The sequence below is a fragment of the Catharus ustulatus genome, chromosome 30 (assembly GCF_009819885.2).
Source record: "Catharus ustulatus isolate bCatUst1 chromosome 30, bCatUst1.pri.v2, whole genome shotgun sequence".
In the NCBI taxonomy this organism is placed as follows: domain Eukaryota; kingdom Metazoa; phylum Chordata; class Aves; order Passeriformes; family Turdidae; genus Catharus; species Catharus ustulatus.
The window spans coordinates 3,442,731-3,459,479 of NC_046250.1; the positions used below are offsets into that span (position 1 = coordinate 3,442,731).

The 16,749-nt window shown below is 55.7% G+C and overlaps 3 protein-coding genes and 1 non-coding gene across 4 annotated transcripts; 3 read left to right on the forward strand and 1 right to left on the reverse strand.

Annotated features, from left to right (window-relative positions):
* The first annotated feature begins 551 nt into the window (after nt 1–551).
* LOC117008850 (chromatin target of PRMT1) lies at nt 552–7,745 on the forward strand. The gene is made up of 6 exons (XM_033082950.1): nt 552–680; nt 1,881–1,956; nt 3,089–3,239; nt 4,117–4,300; nt 5,596–5,733; nt 7,430–7,745. Exons 2-6 carry the CDS (start codon nt 1,892–1,894, stop codon nt 7,630–7,632), a joined length of 741 nt encoding a protein of 246 aa, XP_032938841.1. The 5' UTR covers nt 552–680; nt 1,881–1,891; the 3' UTR covers nt 7,633–7,745.
* A 2,933-nt stretch (nt 7,746–10,678) lies between these two features.
* On the forward strand, nt 10,679–11,734 carry SNAPIN (SNAP associated protein). Its single transcript, XM_033082891.1, has 4 exons — nt 10,679–10,824; nt 11,159–11,205; nt 11,287–11,405; nt 11,480–11,734. The coding sequence occupies exons 1-4, from the start codon at nt 10,718–10,720 to the stop codon at nt 11,567–11,569; spliced, it is 363 nt and encodes a 120-aa protein (XP_032938782.1). The 5' UTR covers nt 10,679–10,717; the 3' UTR covers nt 11,570–11,734.
* Nucleotides 11,735–11,957: 223 nt separating this feature from the next.
* Nucleotides 11,958–14,944, reverse strand: ILF2 (interleukin enhancer binding factor 2). Its single transcript, XM_033082890.2, is given in 13 exon segments — nt 11,958–12,249; nt 12,334–12,424; nt 12,500–12,614; nt 12,740–12,801; nt 12,911–12,998; nt 13,890–13,968; nt 14,047–14,163; nt 14,238–14,303; nt 14,398–14,500; nt 14,604–14,620; nt 14,623–14,680; nt 14,841–14,920; nt 14,923–14,944. Coding segments are annotated over 13 exon segments (1,053 nt in total). The 5' UTR covers nt 14,939–14,944; the 3' UTR covers nt 11,958–12,088.
* A 1,523-nt stretch (nt 14,945–16,467) lies between these two features.
* TRNAM-CAU lies at nt 16,468–16,539 on the forward strand. The gene has a single exon. It is a non-coding gene; the product is annotated as a tRNA-Met (tRNA).
* The last annotated feature ends 210 nt before the right edge of the window (nt 16,540–16,749 follow it).

Genomic DNA, 16,749 nt, shown 5'->3' on the forward strand with positions numbered 1-16,749 from the left:
TTGGACTGGGTTGGACTGGGTTGGACTCCACGGTCCTTTCCAACTCCACAACTCCCTAACCCCCCGAGCCTATGCGATTCCAAGATCCAGTGCTTTGTGATTCCACGATTCCCAGATTCTGTGACAACGGGATTGACAGCAGAGCTGATAAAGCCGATGCGGAATTCACAGCGATTCCGTGGGATTCGGGCATTCATTCCATAGTTCCATGGCTCCAGGGCTCCTTGATCCCATGACTCCCCGGTCCCATGGTTCCATGACGAATCCATGACGATTCCATGAGGAATCCATGACGATTCCATTAGGAATCCATGAGGAATCAATGACGTAATCATTTACCATGACGTCACAGCGACTCCACCCCTTTCTCGATAATGAGTTCCCGCCTCTCTCTATGCCCCGCCCCTTTCCCCGCCCCTTTCATGGGCCGCACCAATCACCGCGCTCCTAGCGGCGCTCGCGCGGGGGTGGGCGTGGCCGAGCGCGCGGCCGCCATTTCGGCGGGGGCGGGAGCGGCGCGGGCGCCATTTTGTCGCGGGGCGGCTGAGGGAGAAGCGGCGGCGGCGGCGGGAGCGGGCGGAGCTCAGCGCCAGCCCCGGCCCCGCGCCGGCCCCACACCGGCCCCGCACTCACCCGCCCGCCCGCCGGAGCCACCGGAGACCTGGCGACCGTGTGCTTCGGTGAGTGAGAGCGGCCCGGCTGCGCGGGGCGCCGGGGGGGGGCGCTGCTGAGGGCCCGGGGTCCCCTCACGGTCCCCTCATGGCCCGGGGTCCCCTCAGGATCGGCGCCGGGGCTGATGGAGGCGGAGCGTTTGGGGTTTATTTCCTCAGGAAAAAAGCCGCTTTAAAAACCACTTCAACTTGAAAAAGCTGCTGTATGTGATAATAAAAATATTAAATATAGTTTTAAACAAGAGTAAGGCTTTCTGGTGTCTCAGTTTATCTTCTCAATAAAGCCATTTTATTTTGCGGATATTGTAAGAGTGAGTGCGTCCCGGCCGTCACCCACCCGTTAAATTTGCTGCTAATTATAAATTAAATTAATAAATCGATCTGCAGACCTCGGGGTTGGAACTCAGCATGTTTCTGTGGCATCCAGCACTGAAGGGGATTTAAATCCCTGCCCTGAGGGAGGTGGAACCTCGATGGTTTTAAAGGATTCGATGCTTTTGTAGCATCATCCTGGATTTTTATTCCCAATTTTATTTCAGAATCGGGGTTTGCACCTTGGTAATGCTGAGAACATGGAAAATGTGGAGGTGTCACTGTGCCAAAGGCATTTATTTGCTGTTTACAGCTGGATTTTTGTGCTATGACTCAAAACAGCGATAAGACATTTGCTGCAAAAAGATAAACGTAAATTAAAGTAACTCCCATGTTTATTAAACCTGACTAGGAAACATTAAAATACATTAATACAGTACCTATAACCTGCCTCGCTCTGAGTTCTTTCCACACAGAACAGAGTTTTTTTAATGTTTAATGATATAAATATATAATAATTGTATCAAATTGATGATTTTGGTTCTGTTTTGTACCTTATGGCATTTGGTTGCTGTCTTGCTGCTGGATTTTTGTATTATTCTTCTTAATATTGCTGATTGTTAAAAGATAATTTTTTTGGTGGGGGAGAAGTAAAGGAATTCCCTGATTTATTAAAACTGGGAGAGGACCAAAAACCATTAAAAATCCCAGAATCAGAACCGAAAAATTCCATCAGGGGGTTAAAAATCACAGAAAATAAATGAATATATTACACATAACATGCCCTGATCTCGATTTCACCCCCTCAGGGATGCAGAAAGGGAGGGATTTTTAGTGTTTGGCGGTACAAATGAGTGATAAAGATCTGAGTTTTCTCTTTTGGGCCCTGTTTTGCAGATTCTCTGAAGATGGCTGCACAGTCAGCACCGAAGGTCGTGCTAAAGAGCACCACCAAGATGTCTCTGAACGAGCGGTGAGGAAGCCAACGGCACCTTCAGCTCCTAAGAAATCATTTTTTTTTTTTTAATTTTTATTTTTTTAAAACTTAATTCTCACTATCCAAATCCAAAAAAAACCAAAAAACCCACCGTGGTTTCCGCCCTCTTTTAACCTGGTGGAGCGAGCGGGTGCCTCCACACACACCCTGCGGCACGGCAGGGGTTAAAAGGGCCGAAATTCCGGAGACATCTCCGTGTTTCTTAGTAAAAAAAAATCCAAAAACAAACCGGTGGGATGCGTTGTAAGAGCAGAGACCAACCTCACACCCTCCCTGTCTCTCCCACATGTTTTGACATTGGTATTTTGGCCCTGCTGCCGCGCCCGAGGGTCTCACCTGCGCGGGTGAGCTCTGTAAGAGGCCGGCGGCGGCCTCGGAACCGGCCCGAAGGCTCTGCTGGGCCTTGTAAGAGGCAACAGCTTCGCTTCACCTCCATCCCTCTCTGTCCTCCAGCTCCTCCCTGGGTCCTTCCCGCTGGGTTTTCCCTCTCTGTGTCCTGCTGAGCGTTTTGGGACACCTTGCTGCCTCATCTCCCTCCCTGCCAGCCCAAAATCTTTGTTTTTTGGGGGTGGATTAGCCAGCTCCTGGTTGTTTGTCACATCCTTGCTCTTGGATGGAGAAATAAAAACTCTGAGCTCCCCAGCTCTCGTGTCAGGAGAGCAGAATTCAGGAGATGCTCTGGGATTTTGCAGAATCCTGGAATTGTTAAGGTTGGAAAAGGCTTTAAGATGATTTCTTCCAACCCAACCACCATGCGTGGTGTTTTTGGAATTTTCCCTCTTTTCCCAGATTGTTCTTTTATTTTGTGGGGGTGTCAATTTGGCTTTTGCTACCCTGTTTCCTCCCTCCCTGCCACCACCATCCCCGCTTCCTGCTGGTCGTCACCCCTCTCTGCCATCTCTAAACCCACTAACCTCCAGCTTTTTTCCTCATTCCCACTGGAAAAACTTCCACCTCATCCCTGCCTCTGCGGGATCCGTAAATCCCACCCAGTGCCACTCTTTGCATTAAGGTTCATGGGAGCTGGAGCCCCACTCGAGCACGGTGAAAATGCCGATAATTGTGTGTTTTAAGCTTTAATTAAACCCCGTTTTGTTCGACCTTGAAGCTTCACTAACATGCTGAAGAACAAACAGCCGATGCCGGTGAATATCCGGGCCACCATGCAGCAGCAGCAGCTGGCCAGCGCCCGCAACAGACGGCTGGCCCAGCAGATGGAGAACAGGCCGTCTGTGCAGGCCGCTCTGAAGCTCAAACAGGTGAGCAGGAAGGAGATCTGGGCCTGGCAGGATGTGGAAAAAACAGCTCCAGGAAGAGAGAGAGGCCAGAGGAGGGAAGGGGATGGAGGGTGAGTGTGGGGAGCTGCGCAGGAGGCTCAGAGGGGAATTTTGGCTCCCTGCCGGGAGGGCCAGGCTGGAATTTTTTCACCTTGGAGTTGCCATCCCTGGAGGTGTCCAGGGAAAAAGCCTGGGAGTGGCACTCAGTGCTCTGGGCTGGGGACTGGACTCTGTGGGCTGGGAGATCTTTCCTGACCTGGACACTTTTGGGATTGTGCAGAGAAGGTGTTGGAGAGTGTCCAAAGCAGGGACACGAGGATGGAGAAGGGGCTGAGGGCACTCAGGGAAGGGCCAGATCTGGCAAAGATTCTTCCCCCAGATCTGTCAAAGATTCTTCCCCCAGAGCTCCAGGAGCGTTGGGACACCACTCCAGGGATCCCCAGGGTGGGATTTTGGGGAGTCTGAGCAGGAGAAGGAGTTGGCCTGGCTGATCCTGATGGATCCCTCCCACCTCAGGCCATTCCATGATGCCAGAAGGGAGGGAATTGCAGGAAATCCCAATTTTTCCCTCTCTCCAGTAACACATTGAGGCTCCCTGGTTGTGTGGGGGTGTTGGCTGCTGGCTGTTGATGTCTCCTCTCTATTTTTCCAGAGAATTGGCTGATCCCGGGGCTGCATCCGGGAGCTGCCGAGCGCTTCACCTCCCAGTCCCAGAGCAGATTTACCCCCCACCCTCCCGAGTGATGGATGGGGAGTGCAGGCCTGCACCTGGGAAACAAACCCAACACTTAATTCCAGTTGTATCCCCAATCCCAGACCGCTGCATGACTCCTGTCCCTTCCCAAATCTTCTCTTCCAGAAGAGCTTGAAGCAACGCCTCGGCAAGAGCAACATCCAGGCGCGGCTGGGCCGGCCGGCGGGGACGCTGGCCCGAGGAGCCCTGGGGGGCCGGGGGCTGGCCCTGGGCCAGCGGGGGATGCCCAGGGGGGCCCTCAGGGGCCGAGGTGCCCGGGCCATGCTGCGAGGAGGGGTCACACTGCGAGGTCAGTGCCCTGCTGCGTGCCCACGGCCTTTTCTGTGCTGTTCCCGGGCTGAAATCCTGATTGTGTGGGGTCCCCAGGCTGAAATCCTGATTGTATGGGGTCCCCAGGCTGAAATCCTGATTGTGTGGGGTTCCGTGTCTGAAATCCTGATTGTGTGGGTTCCCAGGCTGAAATCCTGATTGTGTGGGGTTCCGTGTCTGAAATCCTGATTGTGTGGGGTTCCGTGTCTGAAATCCTGATTGTGTGGGGTTCCGTGTCTGAAATCCTGATTGTATGGGATCTCAGACTGAAATCCTGATTGTATGGGATCTCAGACTGAAATCCTGATTGTATGGGGTCCCCAGACTGAAATCCTGATTGTATGGGGTGCCAGACTGAAATCCTGCTTGTATGGGTTCCCCAGGCTGAAATCCTGATTGTATGGGGTCCCCTGACTGAAATCCTGATTGTGTGGGGTTCCTTGTCTGAAATCCTGATTGTGTGGGGTCCCAGACTGAAATCCTGATTGTGTGGGTTCCTAGGTTGAAATCCTGATTGTGTGGGATCTCAGACTGAAATCCTGATTGTGTGGGGTTCCGTGTCTGAAATCCTGATTGTATGGGTGCCAGACTGAAATCCTGATTGTGTGGGGTCCCAGGCTGAAATCCTGATTGTGTGGGGTTCCCAGAATGAAATCCTGATTGTGTGGGGTCCCCAGGCTGAAATCCCAATTTTCTGTGACCCCATGCCATTCCCCAGACTGAAATCCCCATTTTCTGTGTCCCCCAGACTGAAATCCCTATTTTCTGGGTTCCAGACACCATTCCCAGACTGAAATCCCCATTTTCTTTGTTCCCCACACTGAAATCCCAATTTTCTGGATTTCCTGGACTGAAATCTCCATTTTCTGGGTTCCCCACACCATCCCCAGACTGAAACCCCCATTTTCTGTGTTCCCCACACTGAAATCCCCATTTTCTGTTTCTCCCACACTGAAATCCCCATTTTCTGTGTTCCCCAGACCGAAATCCCCATTTCCTGTGTCTCCCACACTGAAATCCCCATTTTCTGTGTCTCCCACACTGAAATCCCCATTTCCTGTGTTCCCCACACTGAAATCCCAATTTTCTGGTTCTCCCACACTGAAATCCCCATTTCCTGTGTTCCCCACACTGAAATCCCAATTTTCTGGTTCTCCCACACTGAAATCCCCATTTTCTGTGTTCCCTAGACTGAAATCCCCATTTTCTGTTTCTCCCACACTGCAATCCCCATTTCCTGGCTCTCCCACCCTGAATCTTTGCTCTCCCTGGCAGGCCAGGCCCTGCTGCGCGGCGGGAGGGGCGTTGCCCCCAGGATGGGCCTGAGGAGAGGAGGGATCCGGGGCCGAGGGGGCCCGGGCAGAGGCGGCCTGGGCCGGGGAGCCATGGGCCGGGGCGGCATCGGCGGCAGAGGTGAGTGAGGACAGGGAATAACGGGAATAATGGGAATTTACAGCTGGGATCCTCCTTCCCTGGCTGAGGCTGCAGCCACCAGAGTTTCCAGACTCTTCCTCCAAATCCTGGGTGTTCTAAAACTGAAGTGAAGCAAGGCTGGAAAGGGAAAAATTCCTAAATCCTTCATTTAAATCCTGGGTGTTTTAAAACTGAAGTGAAGCAGGGTGGGAGGGGGAAAACTCCCAAAATTCCCAAAGCCTTTATCCAAGACCTGGTTGTTCAAACTGAAGTGAGGCAGAGGTGGGAGAGGAAACCCAGGAGCCAGATGTTGGTGTTAGGCTGGGATTAAGGAATTTTTGGGAAGCTCCTGGCTCCTCTGAGCCGTTCCTTGGGATGAGAAGGACTCAGGGCATCACCAGGGGATGGGAACATGCTGGGCTGGGATCGGTGACGCTGTTCCGGGTGTTCCCAGGCTGGGATCAGTGACGCTGTTCCTGCTGTTCCCAGTGCTGTTGGGCTGGGATCAGTCCTGGTGTTCCCAAGCTGGGATCACTGACACTCTTCCTGGTGTTCCCAAGCTGGGATCACTGACGCCGTTCCCGGTGTTCCTGGTGTTCCCGAGCTGGGATAACTGACACCATTCCCGGTGTTCCCAGGCCGGGATCACTGACACCATTTCCGGTGTTGCCAGGCTGGAACCAGTCCTGCTGTTCCTGGTGTTGCTGGGATCACTGATGCCATTCCTGGTGTTGTTGGGCTGGGATCAGTCCCAGTGTTGCCGGGATCAGTGATGCTGTTCCCGGTGTTCCTGGTGTTGCCGGGATCACTGACACCATTCCTGGTGTTCCCAGGCCGGGATCGCTGACGCCATTCCTGGTGTTCCCAGCCCAGGATCACTGACACCATTCCCGGTGTTCCCAGGCCGGGATCGCTGACACCATTCCCGGTGTTCCCAGGCCGGGATCACTGACACCATTCCCGGTGTTCCCAGCCCAGGATTACTGACACCATTCCCAGTGTTCCCAGCCCAGGATCACTGACACCATTCCCGGTGTTCCCAAGCCAGGATCACTGACACCATTCCTGGTGTTCCCAAGCCAGGATCACTGACACCATTCCCGCTGTTCCCAGCCCAGGATCACTGACACCATTCCTGGTGTTCCTGAGCTGGGATCACTGACACCATTCCCGGTGTTCCCAGCCCAGGATCACCGACACCATTCCCGCTGTTCCCAAGCCAGGATCACTGACACCATTCCCAGTGTTCCCAAGCCAGGATCACTGACACCATTCCCGGTGTTCCTGGGCTGGGATCACTGACACCATTCCCGGTGTTCCCAAGCCGGGATCACTGACACCATTCCCGGTGTTCCCAAGCCAGGATCACTGACACCATTCCTGGTGTTCCCAAGCCAGGATCACTGACACCATTCCCGGTGTTCCCAGCCCAGGATCACTGACACCATTCCCGGTGTTCCCAGGCCAGGATCACTGACACCATCCCCGGTGTTGCCGGGATCACTGACACCATTCCCAGTGTTCCCAAGCCGGGATCACTGACACCATTCCCGGTGTTCCCAAGCCAGGATCACTGACGATATTGCCAGGATCACTGACACCATTCCCGGTGTTCCCAAGCCGGGATCACTGACACCATTCCCGGTGTTCCCAGCCCAGGATCACTGACACCATCCCCGCCTTTCCCACCCCGCAGGTCGCGGCATGGCCGGCCGGGGCCGGGGCGGGTTTGGCGGGCGCGGCAGAGGCCGGGGCCGCGGCAGAGGCTCGGCACGCCCCGCCCTCACCAAGGAGCAGCTGGACAACCAGCTGGACGCCTACATGTCCAAAACCAAGGGACACCTGGACGCCGAGCTGGACGCGTACATGGCACAGACGGATCCCGAGGCCACCGACTGAGGGGGCAGGGGGGGCTCCTTCTGCCGGCTCCCCGCGCCAAATTCAGGCTTAGCGTGTTCTTGGATGTTTTGATACTCTCTGTTGTATTAAACTTTTTTTGGGTTGTTCTTTTTTTTGGGTGGTTTTTCCCTGATTTCCCGTTTTCCTCTGTGCCTCTGGAGCACCGTGGTTCACTTTTGGGGTTGGATTTTTGGTTTAACTCAGCTGGAGCCAGATCCCAGCAGGGAGAGCCTGAGCCTGGCTTTGTTCTCCAGACACTCAAATCCTTCTGTTCTGCACCAAAACTTCCCGAGGGGCTGGAGCAGCTGGAAAACTTGTGGTTGAGGTGGATTTTGGGGGGTTGGAGTTTGGAGTTCTTTCGGTGCCGTGTTTCTCCCAGTGTTTGTTCCCGTTCCTGTTCCCGTTCCTGTTCCATCGGGATCTGGCATTTCTGGCGACTTGGAGACACAATTCCCAAAGCTCTGTGTGGGGTTTTCCCCTGGGGATACAGTCATTTCACGACTATAAGGCGCACCCTTTTGAATAAAATTTTCCCCGGAACCCGGAAGTGCGCCTTATAGTCCGGTGCGCCTTATCTGATGGGCAAAGTTCAAAAAATTTGCCTACCCGGAAGTGAGAGCTGCGAGCCACCGGGGGGAGCCGTGGAAAAAACACGCGTGGAAAAAACACGTGGAAAAAAACACACGTGGAATAATCTCGCGTGGAAAAAATGCGTGGAAAAATCTTGCGTGGAAAAAAACGTGTGGAAAAAACACGGGTGGAAAAAACTCGCGTGGAAAAAACTCGCGTGGAAAAATCTCGTGTGGAAAAAACACGTGATTAATAATCTCGCGGGAAAAACACGCCTGGAAAAAAAAACGCGTGGAAAACACGGGTAGAAAAAACACAGGTGGAAAAAACACGGGTGGAAAAAACGCGTGAAAAAAACACGGGTGGAAAAACACGGGTAGAAAAAACGCGTGAAAAAAGCACATGTGGATAAAACTCACATGGAAAAAACGCGTGGAAAAACACGTGTGGAAAAAACATGGGTGGGAAAAACACGGGTGGAAAAATCACGCATGGAAAAAAATGCGTGGAAAAAACACGTGGAAAAAACGCGTGGAAAAACTCGCGTGGAAAAAACGCGCGGAAAAAAATGCGTGGAAAAACACGGGTGGAAAAAACATGCGTGGAAAAAAATGCATGGAAAAAAAACACGGGTGGAAAAAACGCGTGGAATAATCTCGTGTGGAAAAAACACGTGTGGAAAAAACGTGGAAAAAACACGTAATTAATAATCTTCCTGGAAAAACAAGCATGGAAAAACACACGTGGAAAAACACGTGGAATAATCTCACGTGGAAAAAACACGTGTGGAAAAAACACGTGTGGAAAAAACACGCGTGGCAAATCACACGTGTTGAAGAACACGCATGGAGAAAAAACACATGTGGAAAAAAACATGCGTGTTTTTCCACGTGTGGAATAATCTCCCGTGGAAAAAACACGCGTGGAATAATCTCGCAGGGAAAAAAAACACGCGTGGAAAAAAAACACGTGGAAAAATCACGCATGGAAAAAACACGCGTGGAAAAAACACGGGTGGAATAATCTCACGTGGAAAAAACACGTGTTGAAAAAACGCGTGGGAAATCACACGTGTGGAAGAACACGCATGGAGAAAAAACACGTGGAAAAAAAACACGCGTGTTTTTCCACGTGTTGAATAATCTCCCGTGGAAAAAAACACGCGTGGAAAAAACACACGTGGAAAACATGCGTGGAATAATCTCGCAGGGAAAAAAATCGCGTGGAAAAAAATCACGCGTGGAAAAAAACACATGGAAAAAAACACGCATGGAAAAATCACACATGGAAAAATCACGCGTGGAAAAAACACGGGTGGAATAATCTCGCGTGGAATAATCTCGCGTGGAAAAATCTCGCGTGGAAAAAACACGGGTGGAAAAAACTCGCGTGGAAAAACACGCGTGGAAAAATCTCGCGTGGAAAAAACTCGCGTGGAAAAAATCTCGCGTGGAAAAAACACGAGTGGAAAAAACTCGCGTGGGAAAACACGCGTGGAAAAATCTCGCGTGGAAAAATCTCGCGTGAAAAACACGCGTGGAAAAAACTCGCGTGGAAAATCTCGCGTGGAAAAAACACGCGTGAAAAAAACACGCGTGGAAAAATCTCGCGTGAAAAAAACTCGCGTGGAAAAATCTCGCGTGAAAAAAACTCGCGTGGAAAAACACGCGTGGAAAAAACACGCGTGGAAAAAACACGCGTGGAAAAAACGCGTGGAAAAAACACGCGTGGAAAAATCTCGCGTGGAAAAAAACACGCGTGGAAAAATCTCGCGTGGAAAAAATCTCGCGTGGAAAAATCTCGCGTGGAAAACTCGCGTGGAAAAACACGCGTGGAAAAATCTCGCGTGGAAAAATCTCGCGTGGAAAAATCTCGCGTGGAGTACTTCCGCGTGGACACCCGCGTGGGATGGTCACTAGTGGGATGGTCACTAGTGGGATGGTCACTCGTGGGATGGTCACTCGTGGGATGGTCACTTGTGTGTGGCCACGCCTGGGGGAATCACGCGTGGCGGGTGGGGCTGGCGTGGGTGTGGCTCGCGTGAAAGCGCGGCCGCGATTGGCTGGCGGCGCTCGGCCCGGTTGTCTCGCGCGCTGCCATTGGCTGCGGCGCGGCGGCGCCTCCCGCGCTCCGGCCCCTCCCTTTATTGTAGGGGCGGAGTTGGGAAAGGGGAACGGGGTCGGGAAAGGGAAAGGGCTGGGAGGAGGAGAGGGCTGGGAGGAGGAGTGTCTGGCCTTTGGCGAACGCTCAGCAGTGCAATTGTGCCGCCAGATGTGCCTCCAGATGCGTTCCCAGCTGTGCATCCACCTGTTCCTTCCTCCCGTGGGACTACATTTCCCACCAGCCCCCGCAGCCCACACCGGAAGCGGCCTTTTCCTTTCCCCACGGACTCTGTTTCCCGGCAGCCCCCGCAGCCCACACCGGAAGTGGCGTGACGTCCCGTACCGGAAGCGGCCTGTTCCTTTTCCCCACGGACTCGGTTTCCCGGCAGCCCACGCGGCACCCGTGGGCCAAGATGGCGGCGGGGAGCGGCCCCGGGGCGCGGGAGCTTTTTGCTGAGGGGCTCCTGCAATTCCTGCGGCCCGCCGTGCGACAGCTCGACCGCCACGTCCACAGCGTCAGGTGCGGGCAGGGACAGCGGCCGTGAGAGCGGCCGGCAGCGGGGCACAACGGGCCGGGAGCGGGGCGGGGCGGCCTGGAAGGCTGAGGGGCCGGTAGAGCCGGGAAGGGGCAGTTCTGTGGGGATGAAGGGGTTTGGGGGGTACGTGGGGGCGAGTTTGGGGGATGAAGGGCTTTGGGGGGAGTGTGGTGGGCAGTGCTGGGTGTGCAGGTCCCATTTTGGGGTGGGGGGACAGGGATGGGTTTGGGGAGGGGGCACAGGGATGGGTTTGGGGAGGGGGCACAGGGATGGATTTGGGGTGTGGATCCAGGGTTTTACCTGTCCCCCCTTGCACAGGGAGAGCCAGGTGGAGCTGCGGGAGCACATCGACAGCCTGGCCACAGGTAAGCCAAAACTGGGGGGTCACCCCTGTCCCCTCCTCAGTATGAGGGAGCAGGGGGGTCTCACCCAAACCCCCTCCCCAGAGCTTTGCCGCATCAACGAGGACCAGAAAGTGGCGCTGGACCTCGACCCCTACGTGAAGAAGCTGCTGAACGCCCGGCGCCGCGTGGTGCTGGTCAACAACATCCTGCAGAACGCGCAGGTGAGGGGGGACGGGGCTTTGGGGGGGTCCCAGAGCCCCCCCAGGTGCTCACAGGTGAATTTTGGCCATTCCAGGAGCGGCTCAGGAGGCTGAACCACAGCGTGGCCAAGGAGACGGTGCGGAGGAGGGCGATGCTGGAGGCCGGGGGCTACCAGGGCAAGTGACCGAGTGACCAAGTGACCAAATGACCGAGTGAGCAGCCAGGAATCCTGCTAATCCCAGCTCCTGGAGTGAGGGCGTGTCCCCCACCCCCTGCAGCTGAGGGAACTGGGACGCCCCAAGCCGCGCTCCCGGATTTGTGGGCGCTGGAATAAAAGTGACTGAGAGTCCGTGGTGCTCCCTGAGGGGCCTGGGGGACGCACAGAGCCAGGCAGGGACTGCCAGGAGGGTCGGGGCACCTCCAGGTTGGATTTGGGCACCTCCCAGGTGGAATTTGGGAGGCCCAGGTGTGATTTGGGCTGCCCTGAGTGGTGTCTGGGCAGCTCCAGGTGGATCCTTGTGCTGCTGCCCCCTCCCCACCTATCCCACGTGGATGTGAACGAGGACACGCTGGAAAGGGGGAACACTTTAATGTACAACTTAAAAAAACAGGGACAGGGACAGGGCAGGTGAGCGAGGTGACCCCTCAGGTGTCCCTCAAGGTCCCCTCATCTGCTCTGGGCAGCACAGGTGGCACTGGGCCCTCACTCCTGGGTCTCCATGCTCTCCTCCTCCTCGCCTGCCGCCGGCTCCTCCTGGTTCTCCTCTTCCTCCTCCCCCTCCTTCTTCTCCGGCGGTTTCTCGTACGCCTTCTCCGACGGCGTCACGATCACCCCATCCCACGTGGACATCTCAGAGGCCAGGTCTGCCCCAAAAAGTGACCCTGGGCACCAGCTGGGGGACCCCAGCCCTGTGTCCCCCCCACCCAGACCCTCCCAGCCCCACTCACAGCTGGCATCTCCCTCCTGCCCCAGGATTTTCCGGTACCCGCCGTGCGAGAGGATGCGCACCAGGGTCTGGGCGGTGTAGCACACCATGTCCTGGGGACAGGGACAGAGGGACAGGTCAGGGCGGGCACAGAGACCCCTCCCAGCCCTTAGGGGACCCCTCCTCACCTGCTGCTCCAGCGTCATCACGGTGTGCACGCGGAAATTGCCGCTCTCGCACGGATCCGTGATGCCCACGGAGCCCGGCAGGAAGAGCCCGGCCGCCAGGATCTGCAGGCAGCGCCTGCACACGGGACATTGGGGTTAAATCTGGATCATTCCAGCAAAAACCAGCCAGGGAATCCCAGCTGGGAGGGCTGGATCTATCCCCCAGCCAGCCTGTGAGAGCGCAGCGGGGATTTCACCGACCTGTAGGCGATGTTGAGGGCCAGGGGCTGCCGGGTGGGATTGTTCATCACGGCGTAGTGCCCCTGCAGGGGGAAGGACAGCACTCAGGGCAGGAAGAATGGATCAGTCCCAGCCTGGGGAGAGAATCCTGCTGGGATCAGCACTGGGATCAGCACGTCAGGGGACCCCCACCAGCAGGTCCAGGATCCAGGGCGTGAGCGGCTCGAAGCCGGGGAAGCGAATCCTCAGGTCCTTGAGCAGCCGGATCAGAACCTTCACCCTGGGGCAGAGGTGGAGAGGAGGCTCAGTCCCACGCCAGGAACGAGGATTTGGACCAAGAACAAGGATTGGGATCCAGCCCCACACCAGGAACCAGGATCTGGATCCAGCCCAGGCCAGGAACGAGGATTTGGACCAAGAACAAGGATTGGGATCCAGTCCCATATCAAGAACAAGGATTTGGGTGCAGGCCCACAATAAGAGCAAGGATTTGGATTCATTTCCACACCAGGAACCAGGTTTGGATCCATCCCACACCAAGAATAAGGATTTGTACCAAGAACAAGGATTTGGATCCATCCCCTCACCAGAACCAGGATTTGGATCCATCCCCTCACCAAGAACCAGGATTTGGATCCATCCCCTCACCAGGAACCAGGATTTGGACCAAGAACGAGGATTTGATCCAGCCCCTCACCAGGAACCAGGATTTGGATCCATCCCACACCAGAACCAGGATTGGATCCATCCCCACACCAGAACCAGGATTTGGATCAAGAACCAGGATTTGGATCCATCCCCACACCAGAACCAGGATTTGGATCCATCCCCTCACCAGAACCAGGATTTGGATCAAGAACCAGGATTTGGATCCAGCCCCTCACCAGAACCAGGATTTGGATCAAGAACCAGGATTTGGATCCAGCCCCACACCAGAACCAGGATTTGGATCAAGAACCAGGATTTGGATCCATCCCCTCACCAGAACCAGGATTTGGATCCATCCCCACACCAAGAACGAGGATTTGGATCAAGAACCAGGATTTGGATCCATCCCCTCACCAGAACCAGGGTTTTGGATCCAGAACCAGGATTTGGACCAAGAACCAGGATTTGGATCCATCCCCTCACCAGAACCAGCATTTCCCCAGATGCAGATATCTGCACTCACGTGGACTGCGAGGCGTTCTCCTCGAACCAGCGCGCGTGCCGGATGGCGGCCAGGGCGCTCTGCAGCACCTTGATGTCCACTGCAAGAAGCAGAAATCCCCGTTTTCCCCAGGGAAATTCCCGTTTTCCCCAGGGAAAGGTCCCCACGAGAGGCTCACGGTGCAGCTCCGGGTCCAGCTTGCGCAGGTTGGGCGGCACCGTGGTGATCAGGATCTTCACGGTGGCGTCGGCAGAGCTGATCTCGAAGCCGGTCTCGTTGGTCAGCATGGTCAGCACTGAGGGGAGAGCAGCAATTCCTCGTGGAGGAGCTGGGAATTTCCACAGGAACAACCCCAGAGCGAGGCCTCACCTTCACCGGGGTCCTGCGCCCGCAGGCTCTCCACCACCTTGTTCCCCAAGGCTGCCACGGCTTCCACTGGGAGAAAGGAGATGGAAAAGGAGGAGGAGGAGGAGGGTTGGAGCAGGGCCTGGCGCTGGGGCCGCTCCCAGCCCACCTGGGGGGCACTCACAGGTGGGCAGGATCTTCAGGATCACCACCAGATCCGCCACGTTGTGCCCCGTGGTCATCGTGCCCTTCTTGTAGGAGCCCACCTGGCGAACCTCCTCGATTTGCTGCGGGGAGAACAACCCAAAAATGCCAAAATTCAACCCAAGGAGGGGCCAGGATTGATCAGGGCCAGCAGCACCTTCCCATTTCCCCAGGCTCTGCGCTCACCACTTCAAACGTTCCCGTGCCACGATCAGATTGTCGATGACGTTGTTGATCTTGGTCACCAGGGACAGGATGGAAGCCTGGGAAGGAACAGCACAGGGATTATCCCCTCTGCAAAGCACAGAATCCCCGTTATTCTCCACAAGGACGCTTATAAATTAATTTTTTAGCCAATCCTGAAGAAGCTGGGATCCCCCAAGCCCCATCCCAAGGAGCTGGGCGGGATTTTGGGCACGGCACCTGCTCGGCAGCGGTGGGAGCCAGGTCCTGGTTCCTCTTGAGCAGCGCCTCGCTGAAAGCCGTCTCGTCTGCCGCGGGTTGACGCGAGGGAACGCCATCTCACACTGGAACGGGACACAATTCCCACCTGGATCCCACCCCTGGCTGCTGGCAGCAGCTCCACAGGATTTTAATTGATTAAATTAACCATGTCTTAAATTAACTCATGGATCCTCTCAGAGTCACCTGTGCAGAGGGAAGAAACTCTGGGAATTTGGGAGGAGGGAATGGTTTGCTCCTGGGGAAGGTGGGATGTGAACACCTGAGGGACAGGGGGGACAAACAGTGCAGGGATTTTCCAGTTTTAACCCAAAAAACCCCAATCCTGCGGTGATTTCTGTCATTGTTCCTCAACTGGGTCCCTTTATCCCATTTCCAACCAGGGAAAAATCCTCTGGTGTGGGTTTGGAACTGAACCCACAGCGTTTCCAGGGAATTTGTTCTGTTCAGCCACACCACGAGCAAATGCTCATTAATCCTGGGAAATTCCTGGAAAACTCCTGGAAATTCCTGGGGAATTCCTGGAAGATTCCTGGAAAATTCCTGGGAAGTTCCTGGGAAATTCCTGGGGAAATTCCTGGGGAGTTCCTGGAAGATTCCTGGAAGATTCCTGGGAAAATCCTGGGAAATTGCTGGGAAATCCCTGGAAGATTCCTGGGAAATTCCTGGAAGATTCCTGGAAAATTCCTGGGAAAATCCTGGAAGATTCCTGGGAAATTGCTGGGGAAATCCCTGGAAAATTCCTGAGAAATCCCTGGAAGATTCCTGGAAAATTCTGGGAAAATTCCTGGAAACTTCCTGGAAGATTCCTGATAAATTCCTGGAAAATTCCTGGAAATTTCCTGGAAAATTCCTGATAAATTCCTGGAAGATTCCCGGGAACGGCCCTGGGGGCGGGGGTCACTCACCACATAGAAGTCGAAGGGGATATGGGGCACAAAGGGCCGGAACCTAAAGGGGAGAGAAAGCCCCGCTTCATTCCCTGCGCCCCCGTCCCGCCCCCGTCACGACACGCTCCTGTCGCGACATGCGGGCACCCGGCCCGGCCCCAGCACTCGCCTGGAACCGAAGCGGCCGCCGCGGCCGCGGCCTCGATCGCCCCTGCGGAGAGAGAACGGGAGTGACCGGGGGGGCTCCGAGCACCGGGCCCGGTGTCGCGATATCCCCCCGGTCCCTCCCCCGGTGTCGCGATGTCCCCCCAGCCCCGCTGTCCCCCAGGTCCCAGTGTGCCGCCCCCCCGGTCGCGGTGTCCCCGCGGTCCCGGTGTCACGGTGTCCCCGGTGTCGCGGTGTCCCCGGTGTCGCCGTCCCCGCTGTCGCGATCCGCACCTCATGTCGCCGCCGCTGCCGACAATGAACCGCCGCTCGCGCACCCCGCAGCAACCCGCGCTCCCATTGGCCGCCGCTCTGCCCGAGCCCGCCCCCCGCGGGCACTACTCCCGCAGCCATTGGTGGAGCCGCACGTCAATCAGAGCGCGGAGCGGCCAATGGGGATGCGCGCCGTGCCGCCGCTGGAGGGGGCGCGGTGTCCATGAATGGAGCGCGCGGCGCCGCGCTCATAACGCGCCCGGCGGGGGCAGCCAATCAGCAGCAGAGTGGCGCAGCGGGAGCGTGCTGGGCCCATAACCCAGAGGTCGATGGATCGAAACCATCCTCTGCTAGCTACGCTTTTCCTTTTCTCCTCCTACACGTGGGGTTTGTTTTGCTCGTTAAAATTTTTTATTTGCTACGTTGACTTCTGAATGCTGCGGAATGCCTTTCCGGGCTTGTCTCGCGTGGGGATAGCGGCGTCACAAGTGTCACCCCACCGTGTCCCTCGGGAGCTGCGGGTGCGCCCTGGCCGGACGTCCCCGCACCCCCCCTGTGTGTGT